The sequence below is a fragment of the Patagioenas fasciata genome, chromosome 4 (genome assembly GCF_037038585.1).
Source record: "Patagioenas fasciata isolate bPatFas1 chromosome 4, bPatFas1.hap1, whole genome shotgun sequence".
NCBI lineage: Eukaryota > Metazoa > Chordata > Aves > Columbiformes > Columbidae > Patagioenas > Patagioenas fasciata.
Genome location: NC_092523.1, coordinates 20,301,266 through 20,326,362, shown reverse-complemented (window position 1 = coordinate 20,326,362; position 25,097 = coordinate 20,301,266). Strand labels below are relative to the sequence as shown.

Below are 25,097 nucleotides of genomic sequence, written 5' to 3'. Positions count from 1 at the left end.
TGCCAACTGTGCCTGGGCTCGTGAATTCACGCACAATTCCTGCACATGAAGACCCACCCAGAGAAACGTATGTGCCAACAGCTTGGGCTTCCTCCCTCCTGTGAGGATGCACAGCACTGAGCTTGCCAAGCAGCCACCCCCCGAGCAAAAGCTTCAACCCTGTTGCACTTTGGGGACCCACTGAGCCCAGCCGTTGGGTGGAAGCTGCTGGAAAAGGAGCCATAACAGGTAGTTGTGAAGGAGGCAACCCTGCTGAAGAAAGACACTGAAAGGATGCCGGCATAGTTTTACTAGCTACAGAATAGTATCGGTCTCAAAAGCAGCCTCCACAGAAAAGGGTCAGACTTCATCAATTCTCTAGTCCCTCACAGCAGACACCTTTGACAGGCCAAGTTAGGCTGGGAAAACCCACTCCGTTCCCTATATGAGGCCAGATTTAGACATCTGACTTATATCATGGGCCCAAAGCTTATTTTGTCAATCTAAACTGATAAATAATCCAGAAACTGGCAAAAGCAAATGTTTAGAGAAAGCTTTGAATATAAACCAGACTTGAACTGAAAGCTACAACCACGACTGCAGATAAATCATTCAGTCTTTCTGTTGCCATCAATGTACATGAGACAATCCTCACTGCATAACTCCCCAATCTCTGCCCTGTTATCAATGTTCAGAAACAATCTTCAAATGCAATTTGCATGGCACTCAACAGATTGAGGACTTTTTTTTTAAACAAGGTGAATCAAACATTCTTGTTCCTAGTTGTGAATAATTCTATAATTAATTATGATAGTTACATACAATACCTTTGAGGGGCAAAATCGAGCACTATTCTTCTCTGAAATAATTTATTTTCTTGGTTACATAACAGAATTGAATGCAATTTTTCTTCTCTTTTACCTTTTTCCTGGGAAAAAAGTTTGCATTCTTCATCTGTGATCACTCAGGCTACTGGTTAGTGGGTTTTTTTTAAAATAATAATGCACAAGAAGAATAGAAGCACAGGGTTCCCTAGAGACTGAACCATGGATTTTATATCAAACGGCAATGTGCTTTCACTGGAAAATAAACAGTACAGAAAATATTAAACCAGAAGTTTCGTTTTGCATTCGGACACTTAGGAGTGGGCAATTATCCAGCCGATTAGTCTCTGTTTTGGGGGTTCTTCTGGGATCCAGGAATAACAATATTTTTAGTCACAGATATTGTAAAATTCAGAACAAAAGAAGAGGCAAAGCAACTAGAGTATCACTTTTTGCTAGCACCACAAGCATTAAGAATATTCTTAAACATGCCACTCACCAAGAAATAAACATCAGAAGGAGCTGGAAATCACAGCTTTGCCACCACTCGGCTTTGATACTGTCGCTTTCCACCTCCTTGCAGAAGTCCAGCAGCACCTTTCCGAGCACCACCTGCGTCAGGGCACACTGTAACGTCCCACGGGATCAGCCAGCTCACTCTGACATAAAACTAGGCTCAGGTGCTGGAATCAGCCCAGGGGCAGAGGCCCAGCTGGCAAATCTGAAATGACTTCCAGCCCAAGGGAAATGTGAGAGGAGTGTTCGGAAAGAGCTTGTGTAGAGGGCTTCCAAATGGTAGTACCCCTCCTCCAGAGAAACAGGAGTACTGCGTAGGCTGAAGATCAATAGACAGTCTGGACTGTTTGAGGTGTGCTGCAGGGATGTTCTCTTCTTGTCCTGGACTGGGCTGAGCAGCCTCCATCCTTCTGCTTGTGAGTAAGAGGAGTTTGCGCAAATGTGACTACAGCTCTTGCTTTGCTACATGGAGAGAGGTGTAATTACCACTTGTACCCCACTGCACGGCTGCATTCCAGCTGTCAAAGCCATCCTGCCAGCGAGGCTTCAAAAGGGAGCACAGCTGGCCATTTTTCCCAGAAGTAGCTCCTCACCCCTCCTGGCAGTGCAAAGCCCCTTCTAGCCATAGTCGCACCAAGCAGTAACTGCTGGGTACCAACCCCTCACCTGGGGTGGGAAAAGCAAATACAGATCTCTAGCTCTTCTGTGCACTATGGACACATAATGAATATCTTCACTGGACAGGCCTCTACGCAGATAAAGACTGAGACTTCACCATGACCCTCCACAGCCCTAAAAAACACTTGCAGGCTGAATGGAGCCTCCTGGCAAGACAAATGCGGTCAACAGCAAATGTTCCTGCCCAAGGAATGTCTTGGGTCCTTTCCTACACATAATTTCCCTCCAGAAACTCCTGTCACTTCCTACAACAGCCAACATATGGAGCAATAGTAATTCCCCAGATACCCAGCCTCTGCAAATTTAAGTGGATGTGGCCCTTCCTTGGATACATTATATGAAGTATCACTGTGATGTTTTCTGTGATGATACAAGATGGTAAATCCATTAGAATTATGAGGAAGACTTTCAACATAACAGCAGGCATTCAACTCAGACATACTCATATGAAGCTGACCATAAAAAAATAGACACAGATAGTTTTAATATACAGATAGTTTCAAGGGTTCTCTTATGCCATGTTTCTGAGAAGGAAGTTTAATGGTAGCAGGATATGCAACGCATTAACTAACACAAGAGAACAGAGGGTACAACTTCTGTTCCCACCCAGGTAACATGAGCCAAGCAGACACAAATATAGTGCTTGTATGCAGTAGAGGTAACATTTCATAAGCTGTTTTGTACACAAAGAAGGCTATACACCCAGAACATGGTCTTGAAAATACCAGAAGATATTTCATACAGTTGGAATCTGAGAATCCCACTAGGGATCTGTTTCAGGACAAACATACCATAAGTGAAGAAGGCCCCTATGTCATAAGTAGGAACTACAATATTTCACTTGATTTATCTCCAAACGTGGAGGAGACACAAAACTATTGAATCCTGAAATAATTAAATGGTAAGGAGCCTCATACCTGTTATAGATATTTGCCCCAAGAGCCAGGTTCCTGGCTACCAGAACACCTAGCATGGACACTTCTACTATTGGAGCTGTCTGCCCGCAAAAGTATATAGGAAAAATAATCTAGAGGATGAGGAATCTTCCATGGATTTAGGGCTAGAATTAGAACCTGGGCTTGAAGATTCATAATAGTCTCAACAGGGAGTAGCATGCAAACTTATCTTGGAAGACAGAAAATGACAGGAATAAAGTATCTTTCACTCTTCTGTGACTTAGAAATGATCAGAACTAGACCTAGAACATGCCACCGTGGGAAGATTCCTCAGAAAGGGTGGGATGAAGTGACTGACTGTAAATAGTGCTGGAAATTAGATAAAGCCATCTTTAGAATTTCTAGGATCCAACAGAGCATACAGATCACATTCCAGATAGTTCCCAAAAGACATGACAGTTCACAAATTAATCACAAGGAGCCATCAGTATCATTCCACTAAAACCATTAGCAAAATCGAAATATTACATTTTTACCTTTATCTGTGTCTCTTCTGTGATTCCAAAGAATTGAAGCAAAGGGAAAATCCTTATCTTTTTGGAAGCAGTCATTGTCATGCCTGCCTTGTCTGGAGCCTCAGTGTTATGCACCCAATGACCTGTGGAAACCAGAACCAGGTATAAATTCTTTTGCACCCCTGAATAATTTTGCTAATGAATGTAGATGTGACAATTCACTTAATAACATTTTGTAAATAAGCTTGCTAACTGCCCTTACTCTTCTGCAAGTTTGATGTGTGATGGTTTTTCTGACTAAATAAAGCCAGCCTTGTGTTCCTGCAGTATGTTTACAGCAATTTCCTATTAGCCAGAGCTGGTTCTTTGGAGCCAATTATCAGTGACACAGAGACAGGATGAATATAAACTTCTGAGCTTTTGAAAAGAACCAACGGCAGCAAACATCTCTCCTTTCTGCCTGGGCTGGAGATGCATGTCGCTCTCATGATGTTTAGGTACAGACCTGGTTTAGACCCAGTTGTTCATTTTATATGCATTATGATGCATCTAGACAGAAAGAGTATGAGGTACTTCTGGGACTTCTTTTGGAAAACATCAGTCTAGCTGTTACTCTTTCCAGAAGAGCACACAAAAATCATGGCAAACTCTGAAATAATGAAAAGTGGGGACACAAATGGAAATCCCCAAAGTAGAACGTCTGAGTATTCATCTTCCTACTTAAGCAGGCAACCAGCTTGTCAACATGACAAAAACTCAGAGATAGATTCCATCTGGATGTTAGCAAAGCATTTGGAATGATATCACGTGGGAAACAATTAGTAACTGCAAGAATTGTAAAGCAAGTATGGAAGTCACTACAGAGGAAATGACCAACAGGAAATCATTGGCCTGAAGAGATTTTACTGGTGGTGTTGCTCAAAGAACTGTCCTGGGACACACTTAACGTAATTGCCTGGCACAAAATAGCAGTATACTAAATAAATGTTTTGTTTAAACAAATTGGGAGGCAATGTAAGTGCACAAGACTAGCTGGAATGGTAGATACGGGACAACGTTTAACTGCGCTGAGTGCAATAGGGAAAAATAACAAGAGTTTTTGCTACAAACAAAAAGCTTGTCTGCTGAAAAACAACTAGGAGAAATTCTGACACATATTAGTAGGATTGCTAGAGTTCATGTATGGGAATGCCTCCCTTAGATCCTCACATCTCCTTCCAGGGTCCTTCAGTGAGTGCTGCCTCTGACATCATTGCTTTGATCCAGAAGCAGAGAGAGGTAGGCAGGGAGCAGGCAGCAGAGGCCACTAAATCACATAGCCCATATTAAAAACACACAGAAAATGCAGGGAGAAGTAATACCCCATAACTTCTTAATGTGGGACATGGGATTTTGGACTGAACTATGAGAAATTCTTTGCTAGGTGGGACAACCAGTAACCCTGTGTTAACCACACGCAGGATGACTGTAAGAAGGACCAGGGGAATGGAGCTCATTTCAGAAGAAGCTACAAGCAGGCAGTGAAGATTCTGTTACTAAGATCACCTGCATTCCAGGCTTCAGAGGGCTCCTAATGGTGCTGTTCAGCCAATAATGGCAGAAGTTGGAGTTCTTGCTCTTACCTGTAGATGGGAGGAGATCTGGATCTACAGCTGGCCTGCTACAATCACTGGCACCCCAAAAGTCACAGATCATAGACTGGGGAGCAAATGCTTCTGCTTAATATCCACAGTGGTTTCTCTTCATCCAGCGTACAAGAATAAATACATTCCTATACTGTGCCTTAGCCATCTGATTCGGGAGTGAATGGGTGGCTGAAGAGAAGGACTCCTCCTGTGGGAATTTCTGCTGAAGTAATTAATCTCTGCCCTGATTAGTATTGCTGAAAGTCACTGCACTGGATTACAGGAAGAAGTTGATAGCAAAGGAGGCACCTTTCTCTGTGATCTGAAAGGTACTTTTCAACATGAGGCCCCTCCCAACCCAGGTTATTCTGCGATTTCTGACCTCTCAAGGTAGGCTAGAGCAAAGGATAGTTGTATCATTTCTCCTTAGAGAAATCTCTTCATTGTAACCTCCTTGACTACGAACTAACTTTAGAAAAGTTTACCTCCAGCCTGCTGGGGAGGAAAGAGGTATCCCAATTTGTTCTGTGAGCAGCAGAGCCCATAAAGGCTGTATTCCAACAGATTTGCATCCTGTGTCCCTCATGCTCCTGCCCATTCGATTGACCAGTATGCCTTGTCTCCTCTTCATATCCACCACCCTGCCCCCAAGGTGTTTCTCCACTCTTTTCCCTGCAGCACCTCCAGTTCTTCCTCACCTCCTTTAACTGCCACCTGGCTTCCCCTGCTCAGTGCTTGTGTCTCTGTTGGAAGACTTTTAGCTACTTTTTTTCACATGCAAAGGCCAGAAGGGGGAACTCATTGTTACAGAAGACAAGGGAAGTGGCAAGTGAAAATACTGAAAATTGCTGAGTCTCGTAAAACTCCACCTAAGCTACTAGCAAAAGCTGACCAATTTTCTGCCTTTTTCTGTGTAACTGTAGTAACATTCACATTGGGTTACATTTCAGCTTACATGCAGAAGTTTATACTCAGATTTGGAGATCTTCTAAAAAAATATTCGTATTGTGAAAACCAGGTGAGTTTTGACTCCCCAAATATAAAATTTCCATACGCAGAGCATAATACTTCAGCAGTATAAAGTTCTGGGAAATTTTAGAAATTGTTTCCTTTTGGAAAGGATTCTTAAAAATATTAAAAGTTCTTGGAACTAAAATATCTGAATCCTACACAAATACAGACCTATTTTTCCTGACCGTGAAGAAAACTTCTCAGACAAAGATCAAAAATGTTTTCTACAGCATCAAAAAACCCCCAGCCCATATTTACCTTCATCACGCCTTGCAAGGAAGGGGAGTATTATTATTGCTATTTTACAGATGGAACTGAAGCTCAACTGCTAAATTACTTACCTGCTGCCAGACAAAAGCATGGTGGAACAGGGAACTGTCTACAACAGTCCTAATTGCCAAGACAGCATCTTAAACACTGCACCATTTTTCTTGCAAGGCCCAACCAGTCTGCACTATGCACAAGTAACACCTCAGATCATTGGTTAATATGTGAAAAAGAAAGTTTTATTATGCTTTGACCTGCACTTTGTTTTTTGCTCTCTCCTGTTATACATTGTCCACATGGAGACAGTGCATATTCTGCAGCACTTTCTCAGAAGCTGGAAAATAATTTCCTTCCACTAGCAAACACGCTATTTGGGCCGTGTGGCACCACAGGAAAGGCCAATGTAGCTTTTCATTTACTGCTGTGTCTGCATGTTAACGTGAAGAAGGTCAGTAAGAGTGTACACAATACTGAGAAAATGAGTAGTTAATTATTGCTAGACTACAAGAAGGGAAAATACATTATTTATTTTGGTTTAGAAAACTGCAAATCACGAGAACTCCTCCTTTTTCTGGACTGTTTTTTGTGGGAAGGGCATATTACAGTAACATTTGTGACAATCAGTTGAGGCTATTCAGTGTGCCTTGAGCATTACAGAAAAAAATCCCCTTATCAGTGGGAATCACAGTTTTCTTGCTCACGTGTATAATCTGGCAACTTGCCAATACCTTTTGCCATACTTACTCCTCCTAAAGTGTTTGTGCTTGAGGGTTTCATTGCATCACCAACAGTCTATTATATTTCAAAACTAAGCTGCATTTAGACCAAAATGCCAGATTTGCTCTTCATGGTACAAGTTTAATAATTTCAAAACTTACCAGCATACAACAGCAGGCCTAAACTTAGTACAACCAGATCCTTCTGTTGTGATGACAAAGCACCATTGAATACTTTTCTCCAGTCCTCCAAAGGCTGAAGTTATATTTGCTGTTTGCACTTCAGCTAGAATAAATAAGTAAAATGCACTCATATTACAGAATAGATCTGATAACTGTTTATAAAACATTTTAAGAAGGCATTTTTAGCAAATGTTTTGTCACAACCTTTCTGTTGGAACCATTAAAACAGGTGGACCAAAACTAGCAAACTGGTTCCTCTGCAAAGGCAGACTAGTCCCTCCCAACTACTAATAATTATATCAAATCATGCATAATTATAAACACATGTAACATTTTTGTGTGATTATGTTGAAAAATAATAGTTGCTGCAGGCTACAGAAGTAGCAAAAACTCTTACTTCCAGAGCAAGATAGGGAAAGAGTCCTGGGGAGCACAATTTGCTATAGGAGAGGCTTATGTCCAGTGTCCATAAGCAGAACAAAGCATTGTCACAAGGCCCAGAAAGGCAGCTGCAGGAGAAGGACTTCCCATGTGAGTCTTGGGCAAGTCTCCAGGCAACTGGCAAATGCCAGAGCAATCCCAGAAAATTTCAGTGTAAATTCTGCAGAATTATTGCAGTATGTTCCTCATTGACCTAAGAGTTTTATGCAAACAGAAAACCAAAGATTTGAAAAAGACATTCAGTATCCTAACACTTGAAAGACATGGTCAATCAAACCACTTTATTAGGTGGAACTCAGCAAGTGAGAAGCAATGTTCATTACAACCAATATATGCCATTTGCAGAGTTTAGATTCACTTCAGTAGTATTCAACAGGTACACACTGCTGCACATTCTGTATAGGCAATTACAAAACTTACTCAGCTTTTTTTGCACTGGAACAAACACGAGATCACAACCAACAGACGTGCAGTACAATTGAGTTCATGTACTCAAATGTTTTGCAGCGTTTAAGTATGAAGGCAAAAGGCTCAGCACCTGCTGGCAACAAGCACTGTTCTGAAACCATCTAACATTTTTTCTAGACAAGATTCAGACTCACCAAACTGTTCAGCTTCACAAAGTGAATAAGTAGCAGAGATCACCTTAGCTATTAACTCCAAACTGAGTAATTTAATCTCCTCTATCATGTAATTTATCTTGAAAGAGTAGTTGAGTTGTTTCACACTACCATGATGTACAGTTTTTAAACATTGTGTCACCAAGTGACAGAAGTGACATTATTGAACAATTCCTAGTTTCTCCTAAAACTCTTTGTTTTGCAGCTAGTCTGTTATAGATGGAGTATCTGCATTTAAGCAATGCTACGTTTCCACTGGAAAGGTATTCTAGATGAAACAACTTGGTTGAAACTGTTCGATATAACAGCATAATGTTTTGTTCAAGAAAACAAAATCCAGGGCTCCCCCATTTCTGCAGTCTCATTTAAGAAAGCTTTAAGTAGTAAAAACTTCTTTGTTATTCAAATTGATTCTTCTTTTCCTAGCAAACACTGAATTAGTTTTGTGACAGCATTGCTCTGTGCTATGCGGTGAAACTTCTCTCAACATCCCTACTGTGAATGTGTAAACTCACTTTGACTTCAGCCATCATGTGAAATGACCTGAGAACTCAAGGGAATCAAATATGGTCACATTTTCCCAGCAAGCAAACTGAAAAAGAAAAAAAAAGTAATGCTTACAGTGATAATAGGAAACTAAAACAAACCCCTAAACTCAGAAGAGGAAACATGTCTGAGTGGGAGAGGAATGACAACAACAAGTAGGAAAGAAACAGCAAATATTAATAACAGAATGGCAGTTTGGAAGAGAACACTGTGAACTTTGTGTCTTTCATCTGTCTTTTTAATAAAAGTGTATGTCTGAAAAAAAAGAGCAAACATCCACTAACTTTATGAATAACACTCACTGCACATACATTCCTCATAACATATATGATCCTGCAATGGTCTTTAAAATGTTGTGTACCATAATGAAGTGCTAAAAATAAATGAAGAAGAGAGTATATTACAGTTAAATGTACATGCTGCACCTGTCCTCAAGAGTAATATTGGTTAGGTTATAGACTGTAACTATAGCTTATAAACTGTTTTTTTCTTCTGAAAACACATAGTTTACTCAGAACCTATTATGACAACAGACATCCAATTTGGGCAAAGTTTTTCAGTAGGGGCAATCCTTTACTGATCTGTTCTAATGACCATTATACTTACCGTGAAAAAACGCTTTTTAAAAAAGATTCTTTATCTGCTTTTCTACCCCAATATTTGGCGTTAACCTCCCGTATCAGATGTACCAGTCAAGGTGTTGGCAGTGAGCAAGGTGGGGTGCAGCAGCTACCCCATGATGGCCACAGACAGCTCCAGCTGGGTTCGCAAAGGACCCACTGCAAGACACAGCTCAGCCCAGCAGCCAAGTGGGTGGCACCTTTGTGAAAACACTGGACAAGCAGAGGAATGAGGGGGGGAAACATGAAGAACAGCAGCATGAACACCAAAGTCAGAAAATAAGGAAGGGGAGGAGGGCCTCCAGGCACCACCACAGCAGATATTCCCCTGCAGCCCATAGAGAAAACCAAGTTGGAGCAGACATCCACACCGTGGCCCACACCAGAGCAGTTGGGTATGTCCTGAAGGAACTGCAGCTCATGAAGAACCCATACAGGAGCAGGGGAAAAGTGTGAGAAGGAAGGAGCAGAAGAAAAGCTGTTACAGAGTGACTGTGATTCCTATCCAACTGTCATGGGACCAAGCAGAGAGGAAATACAGGACTCAGGAGTGAATTTGATCCTGGAAAACGGGAGGCAATGGGAAGGTGTTATTTTAATTTTTGGTTCTCATTATCCAAAACTATTTTAACTGGCAATAAACTACATTAATTTTCCTCAAGTTAAGTTTGTTTTGCCTCCAACAGTAACTGGTGAGCAATCTTCCTGCATTTATCCAGATCCACATGCTTTGCCATGCTACTTTCTACACCTGCTGAGCAGCAGGAGTGAGAGTGGCTGGGTGGGTACCTGGCCAAGGTTCATCAGTCACAACTACTTACAAAACAAATGAAAAAAAACCACACATTGGTTTAAAAGGAAGCAATTTTAATGTACATATTTACACTCTGCACTGATTTTGCTCAGTATATACTTCTATCATGTTTTCATAATAAAACCACAAAAAGTAATTCTCAAACTACGGAGGAAACTGCAGCGGTCTGCATGACTTATTCTGTTCATAATTTATTCTACAATTGTTTACAGATTGACCACAAAAATAATTCCTCTTCCCTTTTCTCAAGGAAATATATATTTTATTTCACAACTCAAGAATCATTAATCTCTCTAAGTTTGTGCACTATGCCCCAGCATCCTCTGTCAAAACTAACATGTTTTTATCTCTTGGGATTCCAACCAGCAGCGTTTGTTGCTCCTCACGTGCCCACACAGCATATTCAGAATTCTTCTCCAGCGATAACCAAAGACACTTCAATGAAAGAAGAAACAGCTGAAGAAGTCCGTCTTCAGTTTTGCGTTGCAACACACCCAGCAGCCAACATTACTTTCTTCCAAATGGATCAGACCACACTTTTAACCCTACAAATCAGAGAATACCAATAGTTCATAACTAGACTGTTGAAGAAAAAAAAATAATAATAATAATTGGTCTGCAATCCCAGCCTGTGTATGAAACAATGAAAGAACCTAACAATTTCTGTACTGAACTCACAGCTTCGCTTGAGCTTGCAAAAAATATTTAAAAAGACAACCTCATCTTGAACTTAAGCTTCAGATAATGGAAAAATCTATCACACCCATAAGTAAAGTGTTCTAATATTGTTAGAACAACCATCTAGAATTGCACTTTGCACTTGAATTTCTCTAGATTTCACTTTCAACTAGTGGATCTCATAACTTTTCATCAGCAGCTAAATTTAGATGAAAAAGTTACAGTGAGAAGAACTAGCCATCAAGGATCTGCATCTTCGATAAGCGAGCCCGTCCAGTCCTCTTTAATGTTTAATAAAAGGGCAGGTTTACCAGACTTCTATTTCACAATACCCTTTCTACTCCTCTTCAGCGTTTCACCACTTTCCTGGAAAGTAAGGCCTGCAGTGACGATTTAACTGATATGTGTAGTACGGACGGGGCATTAATCCTATTTGGTTTTCCCCTGCTGCTGATGTTAAGCTTTTCTAAAAACAGGAATACTTTACCCTTTAACATACTCAGATATGAACTGTTTCACCAAGATAAGGACTGTCATGTATTTAGATGAGAAGCGTCAACCTTGGATCATAAATAGCCAGTTCCATTATCTCTGAAACAATAGACTGTCAAGGATATTCTGCGATACTTTAATTTTATTCCCCTTGTATGCTTTTTTATGCCTTCTGCTGGCAACAGCAGAGATCAAAAAGCTATTGGCACTGCACTCCAAATTTTCCTTTATGTGTAGTGGATTTCTGTCTTACCCCTCCACCCATGAGGCTTGAAGTTACTGACAAAGTGCTCATAAATCGTGTTTCGGCTGAACTGTAGAGCAGTATTCCACAAAACAGGGTGAAATAGTGTATTTTTTACAGCTAGAACCCAGCCCACCCATGGCTCTTGTTTGCTCTGAGCTAGTTCAAAAGTTCATTTCCAGTGTGGAAACCAGCAGCTGTTTGAGAAACTGTGAATATAACAACTTATTTGGCCAGTTAAGTCAATTAAAAACAAGTTTTATTAAATTAATAATTTTCAAATGAAGAATTCGCCCAAAAAATATTTTCATATTAAGTTTACTATATATGTATTATTCAAATATATTATTCACTGTATTATTTAAATCCATATAAATATGCAGGTCTAACTTCAAAAATATCTTTAAAACAATCAAGGCAAACACACGAATCAGGTATACCTGCAGGCTGAATATCCTCTTGAACAATACCAGCTCGGTTTATTGACTGTTCTTTCTCTGGAAAGTAGAACAGAAAGGTCATTTCTGGAAAAAAAAAAATATCAAACATCTTGACTGCACCCAATAAAATAATATTGAAAATTTTATTCATTCTGGATGCTGCACAGTAAAATTCTAGTAAGTATCCATCTACACAACGTGAACGTAGTATTTGCACTTCACTGAGAAACTAACAGCTAATCTGTTTTGAGATATTATACAGACAATAAGATAGTCATCTTATAGTAATGACTACTGTTTAATAAAAGATGCCAAAATACCTGCCATGATGCCATCACTTAAAGAAGGACAAGTACTTTTAGGAGCTATAACTCATATGCTCAACATAAAAGTCTTCAAACGTTTTATTCTTTCTGGAATCAGTGATCCTTCATTTCCATCCCATTGGCCAGTCTCAGCCTTTTCTCTTTTGTTTGAAAGATTCAACCACTTCCAAGAAGAAAAATGGACAAAACTAGCACTTCCATTTTTTTCCCCTTGCCAGTTAACTGGTACGCAAAGCACAAAGTCAAACCTCAGCCAGATTCGTCTTACGGCCATACCACTGAACTTTGTAAGCCTTTAAAAAACTGTAGGGTACACACTCTTGAGAGGAACTCAGAACTAAGTTCACCTTAAAACTGAAACTTTTCAGCATCCTATCCCACTGAGAATGCACAGGCACTACGCATTATTAGGCTGTCCAGGTACAAGCCTAATACTGCTGGAGACTAACAGTATATCACAATAATTATACTTGCAAGGGGGCAGGCACTAGAGGAAGATCCATATTCTCCAGTTCTGTTCACTGAGCATGGTAACTGCCATTCCATCCTTTTTAGCAGACAAAATCTCAGGGTAGTGTCTAATTTCAAAGGAAAAAAATACAAAACCCAGACAGAGAAAACAGAATAAATTAGGGCAATGAATCAGACTTATTCTAGGACATGGAGGAGAAACATATTTAGTCTCAGATGGAGGCTAAGATCAGAAGAGAGGCAGAGATCAAAATGGGAGTCAATCTGCGAAGGCTAGGAACACAAGTGGGGTGAACACAAAGAGCTATTAACCGGTCAGGCAAAGAAACCAGTGCTGAGAAACAGCAGATGAGAAATACGGAGACAGGTCACAGTACAGTCAATACTGAGACTGGGGTGGGGCTTGCAAACAACCTGGAAAACAGGTAAGCCAAAAAAGGGACAATGAGGAGAAGCCAGTCTTAATGAGAGGACAGCCCCTCAAAGGATGGGGAAAGAGCTGAGTCTCGCAGTTCAGCAAAATCACAAAATCCACTGTGAAAATGCCCCAATATCAATCCAAATAGCAGCTGTCAACCCACTATTTTAATTAATCCAAGGAGAAGAGGTCTCTGCTGAAGATATCAAGTTTTCAACACAGCCAATAAACTATACATTTCATATGAGGAAAAAACTTTTAAAGCTGCAGACAGGAAAATACAAGAAACATCAAGTCCACAAGCTGAGGTACTAAAAACCTATAAAATGATAACACTTCTGTGTGAAATAAGTCGAACCCCTGTGTGCACGATTTAAAGTACATATTAACAATTTGCTTACATAGTTTTTCCAAGTATCTTCCATTTTATTTGTTAAACTGCTAGGAATTCCACTGAAGATGTGAGACAATTGTGCAGAATAGTCTTCTTCCTGAATGTATTGTGCCGAATTTGTGTAGAATTTGGAAAATACACACGAAAAACAAGACTGAAGAAGAAAAACATAGCATTTCATTTTTACATAGTTGAATATCACTCCAGAGAACTAAAATCCATTCTTGCCTTTTGCCAGATTGCCGTGTGATGCTAATCTAAATGTCCAACTTCAGGCCCAGCATTCCAAAATGTAGAAATACTGAGTATTTGCTGCAGCTGAAGTCAATGGGGGGGTGTGACCTTCCAGAGAAATTCTGTTGTCATACAACTTAATAGACCGTTCTCCAAAATATCAATCCCTTGTACCTCAAAGGTTAAAATACTTCCAGTCAACTACCACAACTGTGAAATTCCATGTCCTTGTCTAAAGTATTATGACAAGGAATGCTTGTGCTTCTCCCATATCACAGTGATGAACATCACAAAAATCACATAGGAAATTAATAAAGGTGAGATCAAAGGAGAGTTTGAGCAGTATAGAATCAGTAAAGTTTAGAATCAGGTACTAAATAACAAGTGTAACCACTTGCTAACTGCACATCACCCATTTTATGTGCTAAATGGAGATTAAAAAAACCTCTAACCTGCCAGGGAACATTTGCTTGTGTAATTCACAAGTACAAAGGAAAACACTGTCTGCTAGTTCTGTTCTTCCCTTAATGTTGAGTGACATTTCCAATATTATATTTTTGGAAAGTGCACCATAAGGAAAAATTAGTTAAGAATAAGGTTTTTAAATGAGAACACAGAGTAAGAAACCTATCGTCGTGGGTAGTGTCCAACTTCACAAACATAGCTTCCTTCAATAAAAACTTGCTTGCAAGTTAAATTTTACTTCAGCTTTGATGCAAGGCTGAAGTCCCTCCAATAAGATCAATAAATTTGTTACCCTTTTCCTTTTTTCTTTCTCAAAATCTCTTCAGTTTTCTCAGCAAATTAACCACATGCTTCTTCAGGTTACCAACAACAGCTTACTTAGCTTTATAAAAGCTGAAGTGAGAGGATGAGACTGGTGACACCAGAACTTCTCCTCGCTTCCTCAGGCAGTAATTAACAGAGGTTTATGAGTAACGGGTGCTCCCCCTACCACTCCTACAACAGGGAGCACTCACCTGGAGCCTCCAAGGCTTCACACCTGAAGCTTCAGGTGCCTTCAAGTACTCAAGAGCTCCCTGATTACAGAGTCAGTCACAGCTTTTCTGTGTTTCTGGCAGGAAAGGTGGGTTTTCCTCAGCAGTCAGTTTCAGAGAAAGCTCTGCAGACTGAGACCACATCTACAAAATCATCATTATTGGTAAAGAATCTGTTACCATGTTTTAAATTAAACTTTTCAATTGCTGCTGGAAAACACCTCCAACAACTTAAAGAACCATAGAATGGTTTGGGTTGGAGGGGATCTTTAAAACTAGTCCAACCCCCTGCAATGAGCAGGGACATCTGCAACCAGACCAAGTTGCTCAGAGCCTTGTCCAACTTGGCCTTGAACACTTCCAGGGATGGGGCATCTACCACCACTCTGGGCAACCTGTACCACTGTTCCACCACCCTCATTGTAAAAAAATTCTTCCTTCTATTTAATCTAAATCTACCCTCTTTCAGCTTAAAGCCATTACTCCTTGTCCTATCACTACATGCCCTTATAAAAATCCCTCTCTGGCTTTCTTGAAGGCCCCTTTGGGTATCAGCAGGCTGCTATGAGGTCTCCACGGAGCACTCTTTAGGCTGAACATCCCCAACTCTCTCAGCCTGTCCCCACAGCACGGGTGCTGCAGCCTTCTTGTCACAACTTCTTGCATCGCATCTAAATCCTCTCCATCACTTCAGAGAACAGCTAAAGGCAGTTCTTAATCACCTGCCAGCCAAAAACTTGAAACAAGAGCGAGCAGAAAGTTCTCCGGGAGTTCCTCGCCCGGCGGCAGCCCCGGCCCGGGAACGGCCCCCGGCGCTCCCGCCGCAGCCCAACCCCGCCCCGCCAGGACTCACTGTACTCCTCGGGCAGCAGCAGCGGCCGGAAGTAGATGGGGTAAAACGCCGCTGCCACCACGGCCACGAAACCGCTGAAGATCCCGAGCGTGCGAGACAATGCGGCCATCCCTGCCAGCGACCACAACCCGGAAGCTATGTGACTCCCGCTTCCGGGTCGCTCCGGAAGCGCAGCCCTGAGGCACCGGCCGATTCCGGCTTATCGCGGCAGGAGCGGCGCGCAGCGCCCCCGCGCGGGCCGGCGGGGCAGAGCCCGATGCCGTTACCCCACCCGCCGCGCTCCCGTGTACCGCCTGGCCAGGAGAGCGGCGGTACCTCCCGGGCAGCCCCGGCGCCCGCCGCGCCACACCCGGCGTCTGCGAGAAGGCTCTGCCACGCCGTACTGCCTTGAACTCCCCCCGCGGCCGCGCCGTGCTCGCCAGCGGAGCCGGGGAACTGCCCCGGGCGGGGCCGCGCTGGCGGTGCAGGGCCGAGGCGTGAGGGTGGGGACGGGCACGTCCGAGCCCCGGGGCCGCGCTGCCGCCGGGACGGAGCACACCGCCCTGTGCCGGGGTCCCGCCCGTGGCGCCCCGCTCCCGGCGCTTCCTTTATTGGGCTGCGCAGGGCTCTGAAGCGCCTCTCGGCGCGGCCGGGGGCTCAGCACGCCCGCGGGTCTCGGGTCCCGGCTGCTGCCCGGCCCGGCCCGGCCCGGCCCCGCCGCGCACTCAGCTTCCCCCCCCGCACCTGTGGCGGTGCGGGGCCCGGCCCGGCCCGGGAGGCGGCCCCTCCTCCAGGAAACCGGATCCGCCGCATCCTTGTCGCGACAGCGCTGGTCAGCGCCGCCGCCGCGGCAACATGTGGCCCCCAGCCGAGCGCCCCGCGGTGCCCCGCCGGACCCCTCTGCTCTTGCTTCTCCTCCTCACGGTGAGTGCCGGCCGGCCCCGCACCTGACCCGGCTCTGCCCGCCGCGGTGACGGCCCGGGCCGGTGAGCTCCGAGCTCCGCGGCGCTGCTCGCGGCTTCGCGGTCCAGCTGCGCGTTCGGCCGGGCCGGGCGGGCTGCAGGTTGCGAGCGCGGGGCGGACGAGGAGGCGCAGCCCCCGGGTGGTGCCGCAACGGGTGTCGGGCGGGGGGCCGGCCGGCCTGCGCTCGGGCCCGGGGCCACCTTATCAGGCCGGGCTCGGCTTCCCTCTTTCCAGCCGCAGAGTTGTGCTGCCTTATCGAGCGGGAACGTCAAGTCGTTAAATCAAAGAAGATTTCGATCTAAGGTGACAAATGTCTGGGTTTGAAGGAATGGGGGTGCCTCTGACATGGTCCTACAGGTGCAGGTGTGAGTGTGGTGCTGCATTGGCTTACAGAAACAGATGCGTTTTGGGGGTGTCTATTCAACTACTTTTTCCTCTTTTACACTCCTAAATACAAACTCTGTACAAAGTCTTTGTATGCCTGTACAATATTGATGCTGGTTGGGACCAGATCAACACCCTTTTTGGCGTGTCTCCTTCTCACACATCTTGAAATCTAGCATGACGTGGCGGGCGTTCACAGGTAAAGGGCTACAGTTATCTTCAGGCTTTGTGCAAACAGGTGCAGCTTCATAGGGTTATGTGGAATTTCTGCAGCACTGAATTCAGGGAGGGTCCTATTGAGGTCTTATTCCAGTGAGTGAAAGAATGGTTTCTCATCGTTTCTGTAATATTAGACTACTGAACATTTTCAGCTCACTACCAGTTGTTGTGATTGCCTCCCCCAGCGATTTTTTTTTTTATCCCACCATCTGATGGGATGACCTGGGATAACTCTTTCAGATTCAGCAGGTTTTAAGAAAAAGTTCAAGAAAAAACTTTTGTGGCTAAGTTACCACACACAATGAATCCTCTATGTCTTTCTTGTTGAACTCTGCCTAGTTTATGGTAACATTTTTAATCTAGTATAGCTGGCCTCTTTACTGTGATGGAAAACTTTAATATTTAAATCTCGTAATCACAGTCATTGTGTAATCCTTTCATCCTCACTCTCCTTAGTCAGAGATTATGCACAATTAGTGCTGCCTTGTCCGAGATAATAGGGAGGGAAGAACTAGAGTTCCTCACTGAGTAGGATCACTTAGATAGCAAACACGCTGTGCGGTGCGCTGGGAAGCGCTGTGTGGAGGCGACCCAGTGGTGACAGAGACTCAGCCATGGTCCAGAAGAGTTTACAGTCCATGATCTCTGCCATGGCTGGATCGGTGTGGAGTCGCTCAGGGATCTTTGCACTGTTCTCCTTACAGGATGAGCCTCCCGAAGAATTTGTTAGCTGTGTTGTAACAGCAGACCCAAACATGCTTTGCATACTTTTTGTAGCTTGTGTCTCAACTAATACCCAGGCACCAAAGAACACAAAGAAAAGTTTATTGGGTAACTCTGTGGGATCCATTTAGCAGAACAGGCACTAAGGGAAGGGCAGTAAGACGTTATCTGACAGTAGCAATACTGCATGCTGAAGTGCTCTAGCAACATCATGGAGTTTAAGGCTGTGCCGCCATCCAGCGAGACCTGGAGAGCTGAGCAGGGAAAAATTTAATGAAATATAACAAGGGAAAGTGTAGAGTCTTACATGTGGGTAGGAACAACCCCAAGTTCCAGTACAAGTTGGGGAACAACCTTTTAGAGAGCAGTGTAGGGGAAAGGGACCTGGAGGTCCTGGTGGACAGCAGGATGACCATGAGCCAGCACTGTGCCCTTGTGGCCATGAAGGCCAGTGGCATCCTGGGGTGTGTTAGAAGGGGGGTGGTTAGTAGGTCAAGAGAGGTTCTCCTTCCCCTCTACTGTGCCCTGGTGAGACCACATCTGGAATATTGTGTCCAGTTCTGGGCCCCTCAGTTCAAGAAGGACAGGGAGCTGCTGGAGAGAGTCGGCAACAAGGATGATTAAGGGAGTGGAGCATTCTGCTTATGAGGAAAGGCTAAGGGAGCTGGGTCTCTTTAGCTAGGAGAAGAGGAGACTGAGCGGTGACCTTATTAATGTTTACAGATATATAAAGGGTGGGTGTCATGAGGATGGAGCCAGGCTCTTCTCTGTGACAACCCATGATAGGACAAGGGGTAATGGGTACAAACTGGAACACAAAAGGTTCCACTTAAATTTGAGAAGAAACTTCTCAGTGAGGGTGACAGAGCACTGGAACAGGCTGCTCAGGGAGGTTGTGGAGTCTCCTACTCTGGAGGCATTCAAGACCTGTCTGGACACCTTCCTGTGTAACCTCATCTAGGTGTTCCTGCTCCAGCGGGGGGATTGGACTGAATGATCTTTCAAGGTCCCTTCCAATCCCTAACATTCTGTGAGTTTCTTCAAGGAACTGGCTTTGGTTTGCAGAACTTACTACCTTGGGATCTCCACCACAAAAAGCAGCAGAATTTCTGCCATTTACTGAAAGTCAAATGGACACATTCAGAAATTAATATTAAAATTAAGGTTCTCACGTCAACTTTGATATTAGTATTTGTGCTTGTGTGTTATTGTGTGACGTGGTGGTAACTTTTCCAATGGACGCCAGCCTCCTATTGCTATTCCTTTTTTAGCACCTTTGTTACACATCATTTTTACAATATCCGTTTTATAGAATGGAAACAAGGCAGAGAGGAAGGCTGTTACTCTGAAGAAACTACCCATTGTAGAAAGCCTAGATACCGACATTGTGGAGTGTTTTGCTTTTTTATAGCATTTTATTTGTTCAAAGTGAATATTTTGGTGCTTACACACACATTTATGAGTGCTCAGCATCACCATATGTCTGGCTTCCTGTGTATCTTGTCAGACACAAGAAGATAAAGAGTACTCAGTTGTTCTTGTGGAAAGTGGTTTAAGTGACAAGTTCAGGAACACCTAGCAACACTAAATAAATCTAATTATCTAGAGTTACCAAGCTGCTAAGCAAAGATGTCTAGCTTTCTAATCTAAAAGTTCCTTCATTCAGTTACGTTTTCCAGCTTCTAGTTTAAAAAAAAGTTAAGATCTTGGGGTAAATAGTCTCCTCTGTGCACAGCTGTCTTCCACTCGCAACTCTAGAGCTCCTTTGTGCCTTTAATGAGGCAGGGGTTTGGGTTAGAAACAGCATTTGATCACATAGTTAAATCCAAAATCTTTATCTATAGAAACAAGGAAGTAGGATAGGTAAGCTGAGTTCTGACTTTTCCTCCACAGGTTTTGCTGGCTTGTTTTTTTTTTTTTTTGGTGTAGCTTTCAAGGAGTGTTAGCACGTTCTTAAGAAATAAAAAGCAAATTAGTTCACCATTAGGAACTTTCACTGATCTCTATATTGGACCAAGGGCAAGGTCTTGTCCTTGGTACACAGCACATAATTCCAATAACTCAAAATGTACTAAAGACTTGGCCAAAGCTTTCAACTATGTTGAGAATCACTGTGAAAAAGCCATCAATCCAAGATAAATTTCAATTTGAATGGTTTAAGCTTAGCAAAGTTAAAAGTCACCCGAGACAGATCTTCTCATTTTAAGCAGTCTTAAAAACCAACTTCCCTGGTAATCGTATGTGACAATTCTGAATATTTTAGACAGATCCAGGGACTTGGCAGAAGTGCTGTGCTGGTGACTGCCCTCTGAACTGAGTAATCCTCAGTATCCTTGGCAGTGCATCAAGCTGGACACTGACTGCAGAGCAGAAAGAAAAGCTGTTTGAAGCCTTAGGGACAAGAACTTCAGGACAGAGAATAATCCCGGTGTGTCTCTAAGCACTCACTCCTAAAGTATATTATGAGGTCTGTAGCTATAGAGAAGAAAAACTAAGCAAATACTGTCTGCTGGTCTTTCTGCTCAGATTTGTAAGTCTGTCTTCAGGACAGGAACATTTCTGGAATAAGCTCCTAAACTTGTTATGAACATGAATTAATTCTCAGGAAACTGTTGTGAGCTGACTTAGTTGTTATTCTGCTCTACCCGTATGAGATGAAACAAAATTAGCTAACTTTTTTAAAAGGTATAGAAACAGGCTGTGGCAGCACAAGTGAATGATACAATGACTAAATGCCAGTACGTTTTAGTATATACTCTTTACAGACGCTCCTAGGATCTGACCTAAACAGCATGACGTGTAAGTCAGTATCTTAGGCGGGATTCCACTTGCGAAAGGGCTGAAGGATACACCCTGTAAATATGATTTGTTTGTAGAAGCGTGTGTAACTTTGAGAACTTGATGTAGGGGAGTTGTTACCATTAAAACCTCGATCAAGCTCTCCAGTAATCCACCTGTACTTGCTCTGTGAAAGAATCCCGGTATTTTGGAGTTTGAGTATGGTGTATAACCTTCTGCTTGTGCAGTGTCCTGTTATTGCTGTGAGTATATTATTAATCACATAAACTTAGACTCTCTGGTTAACATGTTTTGTGGGTTTTTTTCCAGAATTTTCTACCATCCTCTGGAAAGGAAACATTACGGACGACGCCAGTTACTCCACAGTTTGAAAAAAACATGAATTATGTGGACTTTATTCATTTAAACATTTTAGAAAAGAAAGTTCTTAACAATTCTGAGGTTTCAGTTCAGTATTTATGTTCTAAGCCTTGTATCGTCAATTTGGAAGCAGTAGCTTCCTCTGAGTTCAGGACTGGTGTACCAGTGTACAGAAGGAGGTGGAAGGATGAGAACAGCCTTTATATTAACAGAACTCGACAAGTGCATTTGAAATTTCCAAGCATCATGGTTTATAGAGATGATTATATCATCAGAAACTCAATAATCGTGCACAGCGTGATATTATACGCATGGATTAGTCACAAATCAGTTAGCAGCTACAATGTTGAGCGGAATGAAGACTACCAGGACGCAGTTGCCAAGAATTACACTGTTTTAGAAGCCGTTCCACCATTTGAACGCCCATATAAGGACCACAAAGTTTGTCTTCAGTGGGGTGCTGACTACTTGTGGATGCTCCAGGCAAACAAGATACCTCAGTGTCCTCATGAAAGTGGTAGGTGTAATGTCACTTTTTTCCCCAAGGAAACTAGTGGGACCCAAATAACATCTGGTAAGCTGTTAGAAAGTGCATAACTGTAGTAAATAGTAAAGGTTATGTAGAATTATTTACTTGGCCAACATTGTTGAATCTGTAAGCTTCATAACTGTGGGTCTGGAGCTGGAAGTGACTGGAGTCATCATGTCTTTCAGAGCTAGTTTGTTATATCCCAGCCATCTATTTTCTAAGTGTATTCAGACAGCTTTATTTAAAACCCACTGATGTCAGTCGACATGATTCCTGTGTCTTCAGAGAGAGTTATTTAGTTCTTTATTGCATTATTTCAGGGTCAGTCCTGCGGTTCTTACATACATAATTCTCACAGGAGTAGTCTGCTTGATGGCCACACACTCAGAAATGTGTTAAGTCTTCATAGTGCAAAAAATTTTCTAGCACTTTTTTTCTCTCAAAGCTATTACGGACAAGCACTTTTGCTTTAAAAATTAGTAGCTTTAAATAACAAAATTTGGCTTGCCCAACTTTATAAATTACTGAAACCCACAACTCTGCTTTCTAGATTTTCTCAGAGTTCTTCTGATGCTTTTTGTTTCTGCCTATCGTTAGCTTTATGTCTGCTGACAGATTTTTGTCCTCAATATATACTCAAAGCAGAACCTAAAAGCAAAAAGGTTATTTTCTTCTAAAGGTTTCTCTTCTAGAAGATCCCATAATGGTATTTGTGTAATTTATTTTTACTACATTGGCATGTAAATGCACTGAAGCTGAGCAGGAAAGCACTCATGTTGCTGCCTTCAGGGACTTTCTAAAATACTTGTTGGAGAGCATGGGACCTCTGACAACAATGTGAAACATCTTATGCATTATCTAATTGTATTATAGATGAAATAGGAGGAAATAACGTTCAGATTATATTTTAAAAATCAGCTTGTAACAAACGGCTTGGGGTTTTTGGGCATGGGGTTGGGGTTTCTTTTGGTTTTGTGTGGTTTCTTGTTTGGTTTGGTTTGATTTGTTTTTCCATTTGATTTTGTTTGTTTATTTGTTTTTCTAGGAAACTTGATTATATGTAATGGCCTTGAAGATCTTTTTCCTGTTTCTTAGCAGAGGCAGCATTATTAGATTTGTTACAGGATTATGCATATCAGTTAAGAACAGAATTGATATCTATCGATACATACAGTATAAGCTGGAGAGTTGAAAATGGAGAGCAAGTCCAAGAGTTGTGGAGTAATGTCATGTAGGCATAACCAAAGACAGGATGAGATTTTAAACAAAGAACATAAATGAAGGTGTCTTCCTTACTAACTGCCCCTTTAAGTATCTTAGATTTAAATGAGTATGTTCTTTCCCTGCTTCTAGTACCAGCTGGAAATGAAATTAATTTAACTTTTCGTGGGTTATTAAGTCCAAGACTATAATGTATTTGATAACAGTGAGTGATCTTGTGTTTAGGGATTTATTGATGGTTTGCCTTAATTTTTAACCTGTTATGATTCAAATGTTTGAACAAGTGTGAGCTAATTAATTAGTTATCAATGTTTGTTTTCTGGCAGATTAAGAAAGATTGTATTTTGCAGATGGCGTCCAGATTCTCAACTTCATATACGCTTCCAGTGGGGAGAAAACAGGAATTGTGAAGAAATTTGAGCAATTTGAAAACAGAGAACTTGAGACAGTCAGACAACATCAGATTGATTATCCCATGTAAGTGTAGGTAGATAACTGAAGCAGGTTATAATTGATTATTGAATATTATAGAATGCACTTAAACTCTTAGGCTACACCACAAATTAAAGAAACACTGCCTACTAGTTTCAGAAGAGGCTTAAAAGGCAACTAGTTAGCTATTCCTTCTGTTTTTTCATTTCCGTTTTGGAGGGGATTAAGCTGAACTTTAGAAAGATGCTTATGATATGTGTCAGTGCAGTGCTTTGTAAGGGGTAGCAGCGGTAGGTATAACTGAGCTGGTTAGGCACGGGTAGGAGGGTAAGTTAGCTGATATGTGCTGTCATGATCAGACTGCTGTCTCATGACTAGCTGCCTTAAATACAGATCACATTTTAGCATTTGCAGACCAAGTGCCGAGTAGGGTTACTTGCAAGGGCAAGTAGTGTGGAACAGCTTTTTCCCTATAATTACACACTCTAGTTTATTTTGCAGCTGACAAGCCCTTAGTGATAGTCCCCTGCCTTGATAAGTCTTCCAGCATGAGCTTGTACTATTTTCTTCCACCCTCCTTATGTAAACTCTCCTAGTTGGAGAGGAGTAAAACCCCTTAACTCCTGCTCGCCATTCAGTTACAGAGGAATCAGTCTGGGAAGGTCATCTTTCTCTACTCTTCTCCCCATTCCCCAGACTGTCACAACTCTTCAGTCATATTTTGCAACTTTAGGGGAAAAAGGATATATAGGGATATAAAAATATATCTCCCTTACAGCAGATGCTGTTACCCCAGCAACATTATTACAGAAATAGGAAATGATCGGAGGAACTGGAACTTGCCAACTGGTTTGTGTTTGGCCTGTGACCACAAGAAGAGTGCCAAAGAAGACTTGCCAGATAGCGCAGGTTGCATACAGACTACTGGCCCTCAAACTGTAGCTCTGAAGTCATAAGTACTGAGCAATTTTTAGTTCCTGGCTGCTTCAGGCTGGGTGACAGCCTGGTTTGTACAGCCTGCTGCCCTTCGCTCACCAGCATGGTTGCATTCTGCTTCTGGCACTGAGGCACTGGTCGAGAATACATGGCATGAATTTATGCAGTTCCTTACTTGCTCCACAGAGTTATACCCTCTGCTGCCTTTGGGTGATGCCTCCAGTGTTAATTTAAAGCATTGCCTGTGTCTGGTGGTTGCATGACGGCCTGGGGTAACTCTGTTAAGAAAAAGAAAAGAGTTTTCCTTCAGCTCTCCGTATGTGATGGTGTTTCCCCACTGCATGAAGAGGCCAACAGAAACAGATGGATCTACCTGAAGTTACTCATTTGACTGCAGTCAGGGATTTGTAACGAAAGAGGACTGGGGGTGGACAACTGTGATATGAGGTAGTTACCAGTGGACAGCCTGCAGCAAGGACAGGCTGGGACTGTAAGGGACTGCTTATGGGGAATGTGAAATGAGTCAGCATTGTCCCAAACTGTCCCAAGAATTTTGTCCAGAGCAGTTATGTGCTCAAACTGGTGATCAAGAATTAAATGGAGACTGCAGCATCTAAGTTTGATATATTGCCAGAGATGAAAGATGAAAAGAGCGATACATAGGCAGTATTTTTGGAAGCACAGTGTTTGCCTGTAGGTCTTAACAATCAATATACAAGTGACTGTGATTACAAACCGTTCTGTCTCACCCAC

At 42.5% G+C, this 25,097-nt stretch overlaps 3 protein-coding genes across 4 annotated transcripts in view; 1 reads left to right on the top strand and 2 right to left on the bottom strand.

The window, feature by feature from the left end:
- RBPJ (recombination signal binding protein for immunoglobulin kappa J region) overlaps positions 1 to 6,468 on the bottom strand; it is a 160,800-nt gene extending 154,332 nt beyond the window's left edge. Inside the window, exons 1-2 of the mRNA XM_071807379.1 lie at positions 6,386 to 6,468; positions 3,430 to 3,551 (exon numbers count right to left, since the gene is read on the bottom strand). The gene's annotated coding sequence lies outside the window, so the exon portion shown is untranslated. The remainder of the gene's footprint in view (positions 1 to 3,429; positions 3,552 to 6,385) is intronic.
- A 3,819-nt stretch (positions 6,469 to 10,287) lies between these two features.
- On the bottom strand, positions 10,288 to 16,047 carry SMIM20 (small integral membrane protein 20). 2 transcript variants are annotated; one of them, XM_071807375.1, is made up of 3 exons: positions 15,800 to 16,047; positions 12,106 to 12,189; positions 10,288 to 10,796 (listed from the first exon to the last, which is right to left on the bottom strand). In XM_071807375.1, the coding sequence occupies exons 1-3, from the start codon at positions 15,906 to 15,908 to the stop codon at positions 10,759 to 10,761; spliced, it is 231 nt and encodes a 76-aa protein (XP_071663476.1). In that variant the 5' UTR covers positions 15,909 to 16,047; the 3' UTR covers positions 10,288 to 10,758. The 2 variants fall into 2 exon arrangements, with proteins under 2 accessions (XP_071663476.1, XP_065692444.1); XM_065836372.2 differs by having other exon boundaries at positions 12,106 to 12,162.
- A 429-nt stretch (positions 16,048 to 16,476) lies between these two features.
- SEL1L3 (SEL1L family member 3) overlaps positions 16,477 to 25,097 on the top strand; it is a 37,106-nt gene continuing 28,485 nt past the window's right edge. Inside the window, exons 1-3 of the mRNA XM_065836371.2 lie at positions 16,477 to 16,702; positions 21,176 to 21,743; positions 23,327 to 23,453. Coding sequence (XP_065692443.1) covers positions 16,634 to 16,702; positions 21,176 to 21,743; positions 23,327 to 23,453 — 764 coding nt within the window. The 5' untranslated portion in view covers positions 16,477 to 16,633. The remainder of the gene's footprint in view (positions 16,703 to 21,175; positions 21,744 to 23,326; positions 23,454 to 25,097) is intronic.

Bases quoted from the DNA above. Each gene is read 5' to 3' on its own strand.
- SMIM20 (XM_071807375.1), bottom strand. From the start codon at position 15,908: ATGGCCGCATTGTCTCGCACGCTCGGGATCTTCAGCGGTTTCGTGGCC. The intron at 12,190-15,799 runs GTGAGTCCTGGC...TTTTTTTTCCAG, and splicing joins GCTGCTGCCCGAGGAGTACA to AAATGACCTTTCTGTTCTAC. The intron at 10,797-12,105 runs GTATACCTGATT...TCTGATTTGTAG, and splicing joins AGAGGATATTCAGCCTGCAG to GGTTAAAAGTGTGGTCTGAT.